This window comes from Diorhabda sublineata, chromosome 3 (assembly GCF_026230105.1).
Source record: "Diorhabda sublineata isolate icDioSubl1.1 chromosome 3, icDioSubl1.1, whole genome shotgun sequence".
NCBI lineage: Eukaryota > Metazoa > Arthropoda > Insecta > Coleoptera > Chrysomelidae > Diorhabda > Diorhabda sublineata.
Genome location: NC_079476.1, coordinates 21,437,198 through 21,456,263, shown reverse-complemented (window position 1 = coordinate 21,456,263; position 19,066 = coordinate 21,437,198). Strand labels below are relative to the sequence as shown.

The 19,066-nt window shown below is 32.4% G+C and overlaps 2 protein-coding genes across 7 annotated transcripts in view; both read right to left on the bottom strand.

Annotated features, from left to right (window-relative positions):
• LOC130441056 (protein pangolin, isoforms A/H/I/S) overlaps positions 1 to 19,066 on the bottom strand; it is a 398,392-nt gene that overhangs the window by 81,549 nt on the left and 297,777 nt on the right. The window lies entirely within an intron of this gene.
• LOC130441059 (superoxide dismutase [Cu-Zn]-like) lies at positions 1,880 to 6,153 on the bottom strand. The gene is made up of 2 exons (XM_056774561.1): positions 5,659 to 6,153; positions 1,880 to 2,222 (listed from the first exon to the last, which is right to left on the bottom strand). The coding sequence occupies exons 1-2, from the start codon at positions 5,885 to 5,887 to the stop codon at positions 1,933 to 1,935; spliced, it is 519 nt and encodes a 172-aa protein (XP_056630539.1). The 5' UTR covers positions 5,888 to 6,153; the 3' UTR covers positions 1,880 to 1,932.

The window sequence follows — 19,066 nt, the reverse complement described above, 5'->3', positions numbered from 1 at the left end:
ACCGCGCATTATAGTGGCGAGTTTGGGATGGAATCAATTAAGGTAGCACAAAGGTATTTTACACATTTTTTTCAACGAGAATACTATTGACTTGATTTATTGGAAAGGAATTAATGCTTACGCATGATAATGCTAAGCCATGCAAAAATTGAGCAGTAATATCGTCAGGAGGTTATAATTTCTGACACGGCTGTGCCTGTGATTTTAATCCAATAGAACATGATTGGGAAACCAATACAGAAAATAGATTAGAACAATTGTTTTTACAACATTGGGATTAAATTGATCAAGATCACAAATTAGAACGTTAACTCATAGGTACTCCGAGAGATAGTTTTCAAGCCGTGAAGAATGCCAGTTGAGGTTATTTATTTCATTTTGTCACTATTTTATTTTATATCTTTTAAACTAATACATTTTTTTGAAAATCACAAGGCTCCGTATTTCAGATGTTCTAAAGCTACTCCTAGGAAAACAAAATGGTATAATAAATACGGTGATATTAACTTTATTAACGAAGATGAAGCACTTGGTAAATATTTTTGATAATATATTTGAGGTAATTGGATTTGATTGGATTATTAGTGATAAATATTCGCAAGAAAAATATATATTTTCAATTTGCTAGTTTCTTTTCTTTTCCATTTAGTTATCGTTTTCCGTTTTCTACAATCTCTATTATTTTAACTAAGTACCCAGAATAACGAACGTACCAGATGACGACTACGCAACGAATCCATTTTAAGTTCATATAATACGAGTAATTAGATGAAAAACAGACAAAAACATGAATCAGTTGCTTTAAATATTCTGTAAATCCGAAAGACGTACGGTTTCGAGAAAAGACGTATTTTGTTGACAGACGTAAAGACGACGAATCGCTTAAATTTCAAACTTAAATGTGTGAATAAACCATTATTTTATACCGTTATCTTTGAACTTCCGTAATTATTTTGTTTTGAACTTAATATCATGTTTTTTGTGACTTAAAATTTTCATCTAACTTACTGATTGTTTTATTCCAAATAATACCATAAATTAAAATTAGAATCCTATATATATATATATATATATATATATATATATATATATATATATATATATATATATATATATATATATATATATATCTGTATCCTTCTCATCCTTCTCATTTATTTGTTACATTAAAAAGTAATTTATAACAATTTTTCATCTTTTCTATTTGAAAAATTCTTTTTACACTTTTATTCCTAGATCCAGCTCTGTTAGTTAACAGGAAAAGGTTTTTAATCTTATAAAACATATTTCAAGTGACCATATTGAACAGGAACTCTTACTTTATCCCTAAGTTAGAAAAGTTACGAGCATTTCCGATTCAATTAATAATCTTATCGAAAAACCGTAATTCATAACTCAATACGCAATGTCTTTACGGTTAATACATTCGAATAATCAATAACGATAATATTTTTACAAATAATTTAATATTCCTGTACCATTTTGAATACAACGATGAATTTCTTTTAATTTTACTCTATTTCTAATTGTTTTGTATGCGGTCCTATCATCGGTCTTTTTTTCCATCTCTTGATTTTCATTCTATTTACGTTTTCCTCCTAACCATTTTGTGTTTTCTACCTATATCTTTGCCAAGTTTTGTTATTCCTTATCTAATATTTTTCTTTCTTTCTTTCTTAACTATGCTTCTTTCTTTATCATTGTCATAGTTTCAGCTCCATTAATTAGTATCGATTCTACCATTGTTTTGGTATTCTCCGTTAGTATTTTGCTTACTGAATTCTTCCATTTGATGATTTTTTTTATCATTATTCCAAAATACTGTTTGCCATAATAAACTTGGATATAATATAAACTTGGATATAATAAAAATAAAACATTAAAACTATAATAATTTTTATTAAAATATAAATTAAGAAATTATAAAAATACTCAAAGTGATAGAATTCCAACAACTCCGCAAGCTAATCTTCCACCTGCATTTCCTGTTTTCAGGGACTCTTCGTTTCCGCCCTTTCCAAGATCATCGACCTTTTCGTGAACCACTATTGCTCTACCAATGATATCATTTGTCCCCCATAAACCGATTAGTTTATCCAAGAAATTAAGAGGTGCAATACCATCTTTACCAGCTTCGATATTTCCCAAATCTCCTACGTGACGGACGGTGTCTTCAGGAGCTCCGTGAGTTTTTTTTTCTGGATTGAAATGAGGTCCGGCGCCTGTATTATAAAAAATCTTTAGAAGATATTCCGAAAAATTCAATGTAACGAGATTTAAATTCTGCAGCGCAAAAAACAAAGATGGTTGTGGTGAGTTTGAATTCTTGGAACCTTAGAGATATTCATATTGAACATACTATTTACTGCTACCACTGCACTCACAATTAAACTGTAAGAAGTGCGTTGTGATAATAAAGTTTTTGTTTCCGGAGACTAAAGGCAAACTAATTTACCTTACTGTATAGTGGTAGTGTAATTAGTGTATTCAGTAAATGTATGAAATTTCAATCCAAACGAAAATGTTTCGGAAAATAAAGAATAATTTAAGTGGAAGGAAGGAAAGGGAAAGTAATTAGAAATAGTAACAAACAGGGTTAAGTTAGGGAGATAACTAGAAAATAGGAAACTAATTTTCAAATTTTTTAATCAGATTTAAAAGACTGGTTATTATTTTATTGAAAACAAAAATCTAATCTACTGAGCGTACGATCCTAATCGTGTTGTGGACACTTTCTTAGTATATTATGACTATTCCCTAATATTTATAAGAACAGACACAAACGTCAAATAGAAGTTGCATAGCCAAAAAAAAAGAGAAAATAGAAATTTGATTTTGCTATTGCTGTATGGAAGGTAGCGGACATTATGACCGTTGAGGTCACAACAAAATTCACGATGTGGTGGTTGATCACATATTAAGTGCGAGATATTGTGGAACCTCACATCTTTAATCTTGATTGATCACTTAGGTATGTTTTTCTCAAAGAAGATTGACCAACGCGTCTGACAACGTTTGTCAACATTATGGACGAATTTTTATGCTATTTCGTTACTTTGAATCGAACCACAATACACCAGAGACCAAACAGTAGTTGAAAAATTGGATTGCTCGGAGTGGATCGGCCTTGTCAATCAATAAATTTTTTTAACATGCTCGGTATAACCCACATCGATTGTTTTTGAAACAACGATAAAATTATAGATTTAAGATATTTTGCTAACGCATTATTCGATTAAATGAGGACTTGAACGAAAAGCGATGACATTAGACAACAGAAAAGTTTCAAGATAATGCAGAAATGCTCACATGTGTAGTTTCCGGGACAAAATCTATAAATTTTGTTATTAATTGTTTCTTGAATCGTCTTATTCTACGAATTCAATCCCTTGTTTCCAAACCAACGAATATCTATATTAATGACCGCATAAAATATTATAAATTTGAAAATATAAAAAAATTAGAAAATCCTTGAATAAACACTTCGTTGAAAGATAAAACTTCTCTTTAATTCAAAACCAATTATCCACCCTCATAAGTTAGCTCGACTATTATCACCAAGTTTTCAAGCAATTTGTATTACACCGTAGATTTGATGATTTTTGTTAGCAAAATTTCCATTTATACATTTTCTGCTGATATATAATAAAATTTCAAAAATCATTCTATACATATATTGATAAAAGTTGTTTTGCTGAGAAAAATGTTTATTGCATACTAATATATAACCAAGAGTCAGCATTCTAAGAGATATAAATAGTTGCAAATACATCAATTACTGAATGAGATAAAGAAATTTGAAATTTTTCAAGTATAACGTAAATTTTTATCCTCATTAGATTAAACTATTTTTATTATTAACATTTGTCAGGTAGTATAGTGTAATAATAATTATTAATAAAAGAAAATACATATAATTGTGTGAATGATTAAAATATAGTAGAATAAAAATTTTACGCAACAAACATTTCTGTGTAAATACTTATTAAATTTATGCTATAAGCTGAGATATTTTAATTTGAAAAAAGTACACAAAAAATCACAATAGTATAGATCAATTTCAAGTACTATGAAGTATTGAAAGAAGTATATTTTTTCGAAATAACTGGGTCATTGGAGCAGCGTAGAACGTCCAATTCTGATTCTGGTACAACATTTGTTTGCCAGAAGTGTTTGAAAAAATCATTCACAGAACACGAATCTTGGAAAATGGTTTGTCAAAACATCAAATTGATGGGTCATCCGCCTAACAGTCCTTGTTTAACACCCAATAATTTGTTTTTATTACCGTAGATAAAAAATAAATTGTGACGTCAGTGTTTTTCCGAGAAAGCGATTGATGCGTTCAAATGACATGTTTTGGAGGTACCTGAATCGGAGCGGAAAAAATGCTTCGAAAATTAGTTTAAACGCATGAAAAATGTATTGATGTTAATGGAGAATATTTTGAAAAACTTGAGTAGTAACCCTCGTAAAACAACTAGGGACGATAAATGTTTAGTATGATTTTATTTTAATAATTATGTGGTGTGATCTATCAATTAATTCATAGAATTGTGAAAGTTGTCAACTTCCAATTATATTTTGATAGAATTATTTTTTGAAACAGCCATTAATGAATAGGAGGGATTAATACAATTTTCATAAAATTATTATACAGGGTATTTTGTAGAGGGTTAGAAAAATCGAATAGAGGTGTGAACAAAATCACTAAAGCACATTTGGGTCAATGTTGAGAGTAATTTTTTTACTGTTTTTGAGATATAATTTTCATATAAGTTCGTTTCGTCTAAAAAAAATCACAAGTTATAATTTCTCACCTTTGTCATTTCAAGATTTATTTTGTTGTTAAGAAATTTATGTGAAACTGTTATTGCAGGAATAGAAAAAAGTTGACAATTACGAATTTGTTTATCACGTCAATTTTTTCAAGCTCAAGTTTAGATTTGATGAAAATAATAAGTAAACAACAAACTAATGTTATTAACAACATTTCTGAAGTATGATTCATCTAATGAAGTATAAAAAACAAATAAGCACATTCGAAAAATGTAAGTAATTGACATTATCGCTCATTTGGGAAAACCTCATATCGAAAAGTTTTTACTATGTCTTTGTATGAATTGTGAACAGCCCAATTATTATTGGTGTTTTTTGGTGGCATTTGAAAATCTTTACAGTAGACTTTTATTTTTTTTTCAAATCTAAGCCCAGGTTTAAATAAATAAACTTTTATTATTAAAATATCAGCAATTATAGTTTGATAAATGATAAAGAGTCCAAATTTGCTCAAAATGGATTCACCCTCTGCTTAAATCAAATAATTCCATACAAAATAACGAACACAGATCACTTTCTATCGTGGTGAAAAAGTAAAATTGAAAAATCAAGGGAAAAACTATGTTCAATGATCCACAGACTCCGCATTATCTTGTATCACTAAGTAGTACGATTTCCATAAAATTCGTAGTTTAGGAATGATCTCTATGTGAAATTACACACCAATTCAATTTTTTATGATATTAATTTGACTTATGGTGGACGCTATCTTAAAATTTAGTGTCTATATATCATCTTGACGACGCCGCCAATTGATTAATTTTAAGAATGATGTCGAATATTTTTTTCTTACGCAGCAGAATTTCTTATATTTTTTACCTGTACATCCAGGAGCGATATTTCCTAATTCATGGACGTGGAAACCGTGTTTTCCGGGGGTCAAACCTCGTATTTCTCCGTAAACATGAATTCCATCAGGAGTTTCGGTGAAACTGACATTTCCAGTAACTCCGCTCTTTCCCGAAGGATCGAACAGATAAACCACAGCTGATTTTTCAGCATAACCTGCCGCCGCCAACACACCGATACACAATATTAATTTCAACATATTCCTTTCTGATTGTTGAATGGCTACTGATGCGTTACGAATAATTCAGTGGACTAAATACTTTTACTCTGGTGAAGAGATATTAAGCCAAGGTGACACTTAAACCGGTCTAATATGAAAAACAAGGTTTAATTATATGATAATAGCTTTAACTACCTACTCAAAAGCAGCACCGGACTGTACTGGTAGGAAAAATAACACACTATCTTAAATACAAATAACAATAATTATATTCATTTCATTGTTTCATTTCATACTTGGGATTTACCATAAACCGAACGGAAAATTATTTTATTTATTTATGTTGAACATTGATTACTTATTCATATTCTCAACCAGCGTTACCAAAACTTTTTTTTTTAAACGATAAACGAGAAACTGAACTTACTCATGGTTATTATTGTATGATCCTTTACATTCAAGGTCTGGTTGCATTCTCCAGGAGCTTCAATACCACATGCTAGTCGATTTAATTTTAATTCAGCTTTTAGAGTCCCATTCCAATTATTCTTTATAAAGCTCAAAGATCTTTCAATAGTTAGTATAAACATAAATTCAGTGAAGATAATATTCCATCTTATAATGTGCATCTTCATCCCAACATGCTGTACGCATCTACACTGTCAATAGTCATTGAAAGATTATCCATCCAGGAGAATATCAGCCTAAGGTAGGCAGAGAAATCCCCCCTCTCAACGGTTACTTACCTTTACAAGTGAACCAAAGTAGACGTCCAGTGAAGAAGTCAGCTAAGCTTGACCTTTAAATGTCGTTCCCTTTATTTTTCTGGAAATTTTGATAGAATATTAGATGGGAGGATGATAAAAACCAGAGATTCTAGCGGCACCTTTGTCGAGTTATTGAACAAGTAGACGGTTATTCCAATAAGTGTCAACAGGACGTATCAACCGTATGCCTTAGATCATGAGCAACACCACCAAGAGAAGATTCGTTAAGCTTGAAAGCCTTAATATCTAGATGAAGGAATTGGAAGATTATACGTCGCCATCTAAAACCGAGAAAACAGCTGGCCGAAACCAGCAGACAACAAGAAGAATAAAAAGATCCACCTACCTAAAGATTAGAGGAACGTCTTTAATAAATGAATAAGCTCTTTGGGATCATTTTTAGTCGTAATAATTTCGCTTACAGAACATATACACCTAATGAAGGCATCAACACGGAAAAAGAAAAGAGTGAATTAGAAGTACTAGTTTGAATAAAAGAATGTGGTAACAAAGAGAACTGACTGACTAATAATTGGGAGTTGTAGGAAATTCCTTCTGTAAGATTGTTATTGGAAACGTTATTTACTCTTTTATCATGATTTCATACGTAAATATATAATTAAATCAAACTTTGAATTCAAATACACACCTGATCCGTACCTGAAATGTTTACCAATAGCTAATAAACGTAATTTATAATGTTGGTTATTCTGTATCAGGTGAAGTTGAAAGTAGGTAATTAATTAGTTTTTTATTCAAATTTATGGAATTACCGCATGAGTCAAATTCGTTTTAAAAGAAAAATACATAGAGGCGAATATCCAAGATAGAAATTTTAATTGGTTTGATCTCAATTGCAGATTTAAGGTTTGTTAACTGTTTGTACATGCGCAGAATGAAAATGTGATACAAATCAAATGGTGAATATGATTTAATCACAATATATCAATAATTTTTTTGAAATTCCTGCCGAATTAAGGAAAAATATACGTTTCATACGTCTAAGCTTCAACATAAGGATTGATATTTCAGGTGCAACCACATTAAGGCTGTAAAATTGAAGTATATTACTTGCACATGCTCAAACAGTTCTGGTTTTAATAGGCTCTAAACTCAGTTTATTTAGTCTGTTTTTAGGTAGTTTGTTTAATTATTTACTGACAGATAAAACAAGCCAAACACCCATAAATTATCATCAGAATTCACAAAGTATGAGTTGATACTATTTTTCTTTGAGTATTAGCCAGAAGAAACACCACTAGTGCGAATGAATGAGTAAAAATATCAAAATAAAAAGAGACACAGCTAACAATATAAAAAAATCCAGGCAGTATCAAGAGATATATAACGTGATAGTTATTAAAGTGTTTTTAGTGTTGTTATTACTGTGTTAAAGTTTAAATTGTGAAATTAACTAGTACAACCCTATTACAACATTAATGGATTTTCATATAATTTGAAAACGAAATAAAACTTTTAAAATAAGAAGTCGGTCCTGACGCTGACTGCGCAATATCCGCAATATTCCCGTTTCCCTCTCATCGCATTTTCTTCCCCGAAGCCTCTAGAAGATTACGCTAAGCCATCAGGCAGGACTAATCACCGACCCGATTAAAAATTCACAAATTTTCTAAAGCCGAAATATGCATACACGCCGAGCGCAATTGCTTTTTTAATCAGTCAACGATACAATATGGCCGACGAAATGGACGAACAAAACGAGACGACTGGATGTAGAAAAGATATTCTTGTTTTAATTTTTTTTAAACAGTGGCAGAACTAGTATGTTATCAACATCAATTTCTAGACAACCCTTTAATACACAGAGTAGAATAAAATCAGCGGAGGTGAAAAAACTGAGGGAAACAGCAGGGAAAACAATGATACCCGTGAAAAGAAAAGCTCAAACAGTTGAAAGATGGTATAGACACATACAAACCACAAAGCTTTGTAAGAATAATGACAGAAGCAAAAAAGACATAAGAAAAGAAGGAAAGGAAGATCCAGGAAAACTTGGCAAAGCAAGTAACATGGGAAGAAAGAAGAAACGGTTAAAATGTTTGAAAGGATAATGGAAACTAAAATCCCAATAGTCTCACGCTCGAAAGGACATAAAAGAGAAGAAGAAAACAGTTTAAGAAAGAGTGGATTATTTTTTCAAATATGTGAAAAACGGAGATTTACATTTCCCATGACATCAAAATTTGTAGTGCAATATTATTTTATCTTAAACTAAATGTAAATTTTGAATTAAGTTGTAATTTTATCTATTTCATGTATTGCAGAATGACACTAAGCTACATTAGATTTCAAACGAAACCAAAATGGTTACACAAGCGCTCTTTTTTGTGTATAACGTAACGTATGTCCCAATAGTATTGGCACAAATTATTGTGTGCCTGTGTATCTGAAAGTAAGGATCTCCTTAACTAGGTGTAATTTTCTACGAACATCTCTCATTAGCTCTTGGACGACTTCAATATGTATTTCGCGTATTTTTATAAAAATTGTAATTATAAACATTGTAATTGTTGGAAGGGCTTAATAGGGCAGCAAACAATGTTGGATTAAAGATGATTTGCCGTCAGCAAAACAAAAAGTCATGAGTGATCCAACTGCAGATATAATTACATTACTGAAAATATCAACGAGTATGTCTATCAGGGTAACAATATAAAATTAAGCAAAGAAAATCAAACCAACGAAATGGACAGAAAAACTGGTTCAACTTGGAAAAAAATTGGTAAGCTTTCGTCATATCCCAGTAGCCGAAAAAGAAAAGTATATGAATCGTGTATAGGTCCCGTGGAGATATAAGACCTGGAAACAATGCCATTCAATGGGGAGATCAATGTAAGGAATCCCGCTCAGAGATGGGATCGAAAATAAAGAAATCAGAAGATATAGAGTTGTAGACATCATATCAAGTTAAAATGGCAGTGGATAGATCATGGTAGAAGACAAGACAAGAAAAATGGAACATAAAGATCACAGGGAGACTAGAAGAAAAGTAGAATAGCTTGACGATGTTATGAGAATGGTAGATTGACGCTGAATAAAAACAGAAAGACCTACGTCCAGAAGTGGACGCATTACGGCTGATGAAGAACTAATTTGAATATTATTGTTACATTTCATGAATTCAGAAATATTATTAATTTGTCATTTTTCTTTGAAACTAGAATTTTTACGACAAATATTATAACTTTTGTTTGAAACGTTCAGGTAGTTCATTATTATTATAAAACACTTTCTATGCCCGCCCAGGTGAATTTTGTATGAATGAGTAATAAAATGAATTAAAAAATCATCGTTTATAGGGACTGTGCAGTACAGACACAATACAGAATATTCAGTAAAAGTATTGACCACCTCAGTCGAATGATTTACTTTTTTCTTAATAATTGTTAAAATGAAATTAATAAAATAAAATGAGGATACGCCGCTGCATTCTTGTTTTAATTTTCTACGTGCATAAGTTATTTGGGAACAATGAGGCCGCCGAGCTCCGCGTGCTGCGGATTTTTTTATTGCTTCCTCTCCTCCGGAAGGAAGGAGATTACTTGGAGATTACCGAAAATCGCACACAAAGAAGGTTATCTCAGGCTTAAATTATGTTCTTTTTTTTATGAAGCTCTCTGTTTGATACAGTAATTATTTCCGTCGGTTTCTACTGTTTTGTCATATTATGAATATGTTCATTTCAATACTTGATTCAATTTTCTATAACATCTCATAGTTTGGTAACGTATTAGTCTAATTACTTCAGTTTTGTGATTACAGTCACGCACATAGAGATAGAGAGAGAAAGGTATAGGAGTTTGTTCAAGTGATCCCGAACTGCTGATAGAGAGAAGAAAATCATCGGTATACCAGCTTCTCTATTCTGATTGGATCTTTGATATTAATGTCATGTAAAAAACGTCAATCAGAAGGAGTAACGAGTGATAGATGTTCCATGTCTCTATTCTAATAATATAATTCCACTTTCATTCTGCTCTATCTATCTGTATCGTATGTAACAAAAGTTTTCGGAAAAAATTCGTTAGAATTTAGTTGCCATAGAAAACACAAATTTTATAATGTTTCAATTTTCATATGTTATATTTGTGGGTATTTGTTAATCAGGTTGATACATTTGATTTACTTGGTTTTAAGAACAATACGTAGGATTTAGTTGTAGTGGATATTGTGGCTACATTAATTGCATTTGAAGGGACGGCTCAGGCATCTGTTGATCGATCATCTGCTGGATAGCTCATGAAGATCTGAACTATTGGCGATTGGAAAAAATATTGTTGATGAGATACATTTATTACCTGTTACTCTCTGTTTGACATTATTTGTTTGTGAACAAATGTCATTAATTTTACCACAAGCACCTTCAATTTCTAATCACAATTTATATAAGGCTCACTACTGAACCCGATAAAGACTTGATTGCAATTTAGGATGGAACCGTTGGGTATATTGAAAATGAGCACACATATACGTGTGCGTTTGGGGAACAAAATTGCAAACTTACGTGCCTTTTCGGTGCTTTGACAGGCCCCCAACCTATGTGAACTAAATGTCGTTGAATTGATATGGACGCAAATGAAATAGGCAGTAAAACCTAAGTATTTTATCAAAAAAGATCAAATCAAATGACCTATTTAAATACCATATTAAGAAACTATTACGTAAGCAACTAACTTCTTCTTCTTCTTCCGTGCATTAGGCGTAGTCGCCTGTTTTATCTTTGACATCCTTACCTCCTATCCTGCTTCAAGATTGTCGCTCCACCTTTTTCTGGGTCGAACGGTACTCCTTCGGCCCAATGGGCGCGCTATTTTGACCAGTCTGTTGTTATCCATAAGAATTATGTGATCATTCCATTCTTTCTTTCTTCCTTGACAGAACCCATTCTTTGACTTCATCTATTTTGCACAATCTTCTGATGTTCTCACTTCTTTCCCTGTCCAATAGGGTTTTTCCAGCACTTTCATCTCTGACGTTTCCATAATTCTTTTGATTTTCGCCGTTTCTGGCCGTGTCTCTGCGGTGTAGGTCATTATAGGTCTTACCGTGGCCTTGTATATTCTCGATTTGGCTTCTATTCCGATATGTTTATTTCTCCATATGGTTTCGTTCAAACATGGTGCTATTCTTAAGGCTTTAGTTGTTTGCTCTCTTACTTAGTTCTCTACGTCTCCAAATCCTGTAATCTCGGTTCCTAGGTATTTGAATTTCATTACCTGGTGAATTATCTAGTCGTCTACGAGTAGATTACATCTTATAGGAGTTTTGGATGTGGTCATACACTTTGTTTTGGACGCAGATATTATCATATTGAAAGATTTAGCTGTGTAATTAAACACATGTACAAGCCTTTGAAGATCTTCCCCTTTTTTGCGACTTTAACAGTATCATCAACGTAACATAATATTGTAATATTTCGGTCCCCCATCTGGAAGCCCCTTAGATTTCTTAGGTAACAAACGTTCATAGAAATTAACATTATACTTTCTCCATACATTTATTTTAATATATTTCGAAAAAATTATTCTTTTAAATGTATACTTCGATGAATGCCTTATCATTTAAAAGATTATTTCAGCTGTCAAAACTAGAGGGCGTACCTTTTATACACGCGTACGTTGGAACGTTTCCTTTGATCCATTGGTATGAACATTAGAAATAGCGAGTGGCCCCTCTTACTTGCATTATATAAAGATCACCCTTCGGCAATTGGGTAAATTACATGTCTCTATACACCGTCCCAGATTACGGCCGATATGCCCATATATGTGTTTATGATATAGATAATCTATCTGATACGCTGTACACGCATTACACTTGGTCCTCGTAGACCATAGGGGCACTTATGGATAAGCGATCAACAAGGGTTTTGAACGAAAATTATAGAGTTCCAGTTTTAGAATTAGAGTGCTGTAAAATAGGGTCAATAGATTGGAATATTTTTTTGACCAGATGTTGGTATCTATCAATAAAATCTTTACAAGAGATAAAGACATATTGTTAACCATGAGTAATGAACGCATTAATTATACAAATTCCGGGTTTAGTTAATACCAATATTTCAATCGTTGTATTTTAAAATCAAAATGTTGAGGTTTTACTTAAATCATTTGGTTAGAATATGGTTTCTTACTGGTTACAGAGTAATCTGATTTAAAAATTTTCAAGCTTTCTATTGATTGAAGCCCTGCAGAGGAGCAATTCATGACGTGAACTAGGAGAAACTGTTTTGGTCAGACAATCATCGAAATTTCTGCATGTACCTGGCTAATTTTTCCTCTGGGGCGGGTTTTATTAACTTTTTATATGTCTCTAGAAAAGAAATCTAGAATTGATGGGATCTAGTGAGTCGAAAAGCCCAGCCTACTATTTGAACACACATCTAAATGGAAAAATATAATCATTCATTGAGCCCGGAATATTTTTTTACATGAAAATGAATTATGTTAGTTTCTACAAATTTCTTCACACCTTAGTCAGCATCTTTTAGATGAAAGATTAAACTACAGAATTTTATGTAAAATTCTTGAGCCTTTGAATGTTCTAAACCCGCCTACGCTATTATTTATTGGTTTTCATGTAAATTTATCACAGTATACCCTACCATCAACGAAGCTCAATCCGTTCGAAAGATGAGAAGAACTGGGCGAATCTTTGCATTAAATGATCCGCTTGAACGAAGTTCAAGTATACCTGTCGTTAACTGGGAAAAATACCTAATTCGGCAGTTCATTTGAACGTATGTCTTAACAGTACAGTCGCTGACAACGAAATCCTACTTATTTTATCGATAGGTAACATGAAAAAATCGTATATTTGTTTGTAGTTATTAATTTTTCACTTGTTTCATTTGCTCTGTCTGTCTTACCGTCAACTACTGTACCACTTGGTATCTCTCTTACATTTACTTCCAGCAAGTTTCCAATCTATAGTTTCTACATTTTCTTCTGATATCAGAGGACATTACTCAACTGCTTTGCTTTTTGTTTCTTCTTTTTTTTAAGTAAACAATATCCAGAAAATCTCCTACCAAACGCAAACAAGAGATACTAGATGTCATTTCATATCAATGTATTATTTATTGATTTATTCATTCACATTACCACATACATTAATAAATGAGTGAGAAAAACAAGTTCCAGGAAACCGTTCGTCATATTCATTTTGAACACACTATTCATGCTATACTAGCATTGTGGCGTTTCGATAACCAATTTATCGTCTTCAGAAACTGAAAAACAGTTTAGTGGCAATGTAAAGAATGCGTTCAGTATAAACATGAATAAAATTAAACTAAGTTCATTGGTACAAATAAATAGTAATGAACTCAGATGTAATATTAATATTATAGTGTACCTAAGGATATGATAAAAGTAAGCTTAACAGTTGTAGATAATTTCGTCGTGTGTATGTCGAATACGTTTAAAGAAAAAATTTCATTACAATCACATTAGAGATATTCAAAGATATCTGCATAGGATGATATTGATTCCTTCTATGTACAGTGAAAACTTGAATACATTTTATTTATAAAGAAATATCAAGAGGAATACATCCATTTGGTCCTATAAAATGTCTATAGCTACTATGAAACCAAGGGTTCTAGAAGCTCCACCAAGGATAATATTAACATTCTCAGTGAAGTTCAGTTTACTCCCAAATGTAACACCAAAAGCATATTATTAGAAATGAGATAATACTTCGAATTTAATTACTTTAGATACTTAATCAACAAATTCTGGCCTCCATATAATGAGATAATAAATCTACTGTTTAGAACGTATATTTTAGAATATCGTATATTCCTAAGAATGTTATTATGATATGTCGGAGTATAAAAGATTTTTAAGGAACAAACTTCCGTACTAATGAAAAAAGATTCCCTTCCCGATTTGTAGCTGTCCTCATCATCATCTACCAGCCGAGAAAATTTGCATTTTAAACAGGCACGGGCTTCTTTTAACTCGCTAGTTCTCTCGTTAAATGCAAATGGCCGCCGTAATGAAGCAACCGAAGTGATAGAGGGATGGGAAGAGAAAGGGGAGTTGGTGGTGTCTCGAGGGAAAGTGAAAATTCGGAAGAGTCTTAGTTCAATATCGACAATAGCGCGATTGCATATATGTCGATTGTTTAATTGCTCGTAACAGCGGGTAAATATGATATTACTAACTTACGGACAAACTGTTCGACTGCGCCAAATAGATAAACTATTCAAATGTCATAACTCCAGTATTTAATTGTAAATGAAAATAAATGAAACCTAATGAATTTAGTGATTAATTTTTATTCTTCCAAATCAAAAACTTCCAATATATTTCCCCTTTGACTATGAATGGTATAAAAAGATGGTAAACTGAGATATAGTTGAAGCGGAATTATGAATAAACATGCATAATAGGCTGTATAAAAGCCCTTATTGACAGGACATAATGCCTTAACCTTATGTCAACAGGGGACGTATAAAACACGCGTCATTGTGTCGTACAATGGACTTTACCCTGTGTCCTTTCCTCTCCTGTATATATCAATAATGAAGGATGTTGCGATGAGCTTTTAACAAATTTGTATGGGGAGAGATGATACGAATCGAGAGAGGGCATAATATGATTTATTTATGAAAATTGCGCCATGTTCATCCATTATTAAAATTTTGCTTGCAAATTTCCACTCAGTGGATATTAAATTATATAAATATTAAAATTATCAGTATGTTCTACATAGTAGATTGTCGAAAACTAAGAAGTGGATAATTGTAAGTTTTTAGGAAGTTGCTATACTAAGTAGCACACATTGAAGCCTCGACTTCTTTCAGTAAATACTGCGATTTTAAAAAGAAATTCGTGAAAATTGGTATTCCAGATTACGCCTATTGCGTGCAGCTACATGGCCAAAATAATTTTATATGAACAGTATTGAAAATCACTATATCCAATAAAGAAGAACGTTTCACTGATATTCATTTATTATGAGCTTGTTTACCTGTATATCTGTTATAGCCAAAATTTTATTGTATGTTAAAAATATGATACCCAATGTTTGTTATTTCCATAAATTTTACAGAAATTTGAAATATTTTGTCATCTATTCTTGGTAGTAATGCAAATCCACGAAGATAACGAAATTGCCCATCAGAAAAGCAATAAATTCCAATTTTGTACGCCACTGTAATTCACAGACGACTTTAAAGTTATTTATAACCAAACCATGGTAGACTGGTCCCATTGTATGCTGATTAGGCACTACTGGAAGAAAAAGAAAGCCACTGATTTTCATTGTCGAAATATTAAATCGCATGTCAAGAAGTATGTTCGGATTGCACGTTTTTTTACAGAGTTGAAGAAGCGATGCCACCGTTTGTTGTGGCTAACCTTAGTTTAGGTAGTCAGAGAAAAATATTTCTACCACCCGGTCGTTTTTCATTATTTTTTCCTTTGTTTATATATGGGATATGTCGATGTGAATTGTATGGATGCACGTTTTGTTTGAAGGGTTTGTTGGAAATATTTGAAATACCATGCATTGTTGATATTGTTTTACTATAACATTAAACTATACAGAGAAAAAAGAAAGTCAAAATCAGTTTAAGAAGGAATTAGTCGTCAACCACGTATTTTATCTACTAATCAAAATTCTTTATGAGAAGGCGACCCTCATGTTCTTGGAATTTTGACAAGAACAGACCAACTCTACTTGACTACTATTTCAATCCTCACAGTACCGATTGTATTTCATTCAATCACAGAAGCTGATTGAAGTTCACGAACAAAAGTGTAGTCCAGAGATGAAGATCAATCTTCAGTCTCTGAAGACGATAACTTAGTTATTGAAACGCGCATTAGACAGTTTAATTATGAGAGATGGTGTAGGGGAAGTCTGCAAACAGAACATCGGCAGCATAATTGGGAACCATTGGTAATATTCCCTCTAGAGCCGGAGGAAAATCTTCTAGTGGCAGATTAGAGACGCTGAACGTGATATGGATACATTTCCATTCAGAATAATCCAAATAGATTCATTAATAACATTTATTTATTGACCAAGTCTTTTGATACCAGTTTTTGGAGGTGTTGGTGTATAATTAAAAAAATTGGTCTGCTGGTTGTAGAGTTTTCCCAAATATTGATTGACGATTTTGCAGGATTATCATCAGACCTTTCGATACATCGTGAAAGATCATCAAACGCGACATATCTTTTTAGAAAAGCTGTAATTTTCGTTTCTTCGAAAAATAAGTTTTATTCTTCAAGAGAACCAAGAAGTTCTAACTGTTGCTATGACAAAGCCAAATCACGTACTAAATCACTAAATTTTATTTGAACAATCAAATGTGGTTCATCACATATGAAACGTGGAATGTACACTGTTCATCGGAGGTTTCTGAAGAATTATCTCTATTATCTCCCAAAACATAATGTGTGTGGCCTCTTGACTTGCCACAACAATAACGAATTAAACGAATGGCTAAAGAATCCGATAGAGTCACTGGAGTCTAGGTCTTAGATAATTCAAAAGATTTATAACTGTATCAGAAGTCTAAGGAACTTCCCGTTATGATCAGAAACGACATTAAACTAGTGTCAAATATTACCTGAAGGCTTGGCAGAGGAAGACATTTGCGGGATACTGTGAGCAAGCCATGGAAACTGCTAATGTCCCATCCATTTTATCAAAAGGCTTGAGTACCTCGAAGAAGTAGAACTAATACCTCGGCAAGAGGGAAACAGAAACCCCAGAAAAATAGTCAACGTATTTTGGAAGCAGAACAATAAGATGTAGAGTCTTATACAACACATTTTCATTTCCTAAAACAATAACTTTCTAATCCCAAGGTGTCATCGGTACTGGTAAGTGTACCAGGTGAGTAACGAATCTTATGGCAGATTGCAGATTTGGATGTTTGGATGTACCATTAGAACTCTTCCCTCATGTCATGAGCTCCGAACAAATTTTCAGAAAATGTTCTGGCTTGTAACTTTGCCATAATTTCTATAAAATACAACAAAACTTGTTAAGAGTAACTTTACAGCTGCAACGCATATGACTTGCCATTTTCTTAACTCCTCTGAACGAGTGACTTTAAAAATAAAACAAAATTGAAAAGGGGAATTGAATATCGCCCTATAATCGCACGTATAATCTTTCTGCTTATATTTACAATCCACTTTAATAAACCTTCGTGGTTAGGGCACCACGAATATTTAATTGGAAGATACCTATTAACATTATAAAAATAAATGTTAGATTTATGAATATTGTTATTTACTTCATCACGTTATGGAAACGTACTCCTAGACATGTATATGCAGAATGTTACGTAGAAAATCCATTACATAAAAAAACGAAAGCTTGCATTAACTAATAAGTACTTTCAGAAGTTACAGAGTGTTATTTGGACTGTAAACAGTAAAGCTAAGTAAAGTGAAGAGTGGTTTAACAGCAAATAATAAGGTTTAATAGGGATATCGCGTGTAACGTCGAGGTGTGGCTGAAATAATTAGCGCATTAGGCCACCCCGCCCAACTGATTCACGTTATAACAGCTATAAACAGCACGACTCTCGACATCAAACGGTTAATGCCATATTTTCGGTAACTCTAGAGATGTTTTTAACACACAAAAACTTCCAACAGTTTCCGACGTTGCCAGATCCAATAATATAATAGTAGGAGTGGTCTTGTCTTTGATTCTGTCTTTTTTTCAAAATTTATATTCAAATTTTGGAGGAATGTTAACTGATTGAGTTAAAACCAAACCGCTAATTGGATTGAAAGTATTTATATATTTATCACCCAGTATAGTAGTGTCAGACATAGTCAAAGCCCATTATGAGCCTCATGACAGCCCACAGTTGTCCTCACATATCGCAGAATCTTGTATGTGAAAGTCAAAAGAAGTTTTATATTAGTTCTGCTATGAGTTGAGTTTCCAATCCATATCTAAGGATTTATATGAAAGTTGTCCTCTCCAGAAATACCGACTGAGGTCAAAGTCTTCTATTGATTCTTGGAAGTAATTTTGGTTCTGTTTTCGTTATCATTCCAACCCAGTTCATCTGCTGTTTCGGACTGATTTGGGTGAGTACTAGAAAGCACAACATGAACAATGAATTCCTAAAAGGTTTTTGCCTATTAAATGTAGACACTAACATACGCAAATTTGAAAAATTGTGTGACAAATTCTTCAATATTAGAAGTACAAGTAGAGTTCATAACTGAAATAACATGAAAAACAACAAGGATAAAAGTGGAAATTCGTTGAGCATAGCATCAAACAAAAACTAGAACAAATAGAGATGACTTCAAATGTGATGAGTAAATCCTCAGAAACATATAAAGATGAAAAAACTAAGAATTCCCAGATATTATGAACCTTGATTGATCATTCAATTCATTAAATTCATTTAATAATGAAATGAAAATAAATATAGAAT

What these genes read in the sequence shown, in the direction of transcription:
- LOC130441059 (XM_056774561.1), bottom strand. Translation starts at nt 5,887, where the DNA reads ATGTTGAAATTAATATTGTGTATCGGTGTGTTGGCGGCGGCAGGTTAT. An exon ending in TATCGCTCCTGGATGTACAG is followed by an intron (nt 2,223 to 5,658) that starts GTAAAAAATATA and finishes TTTATAATACAG; the next exon opens with GCGCCGGACCTCATTTCAAT.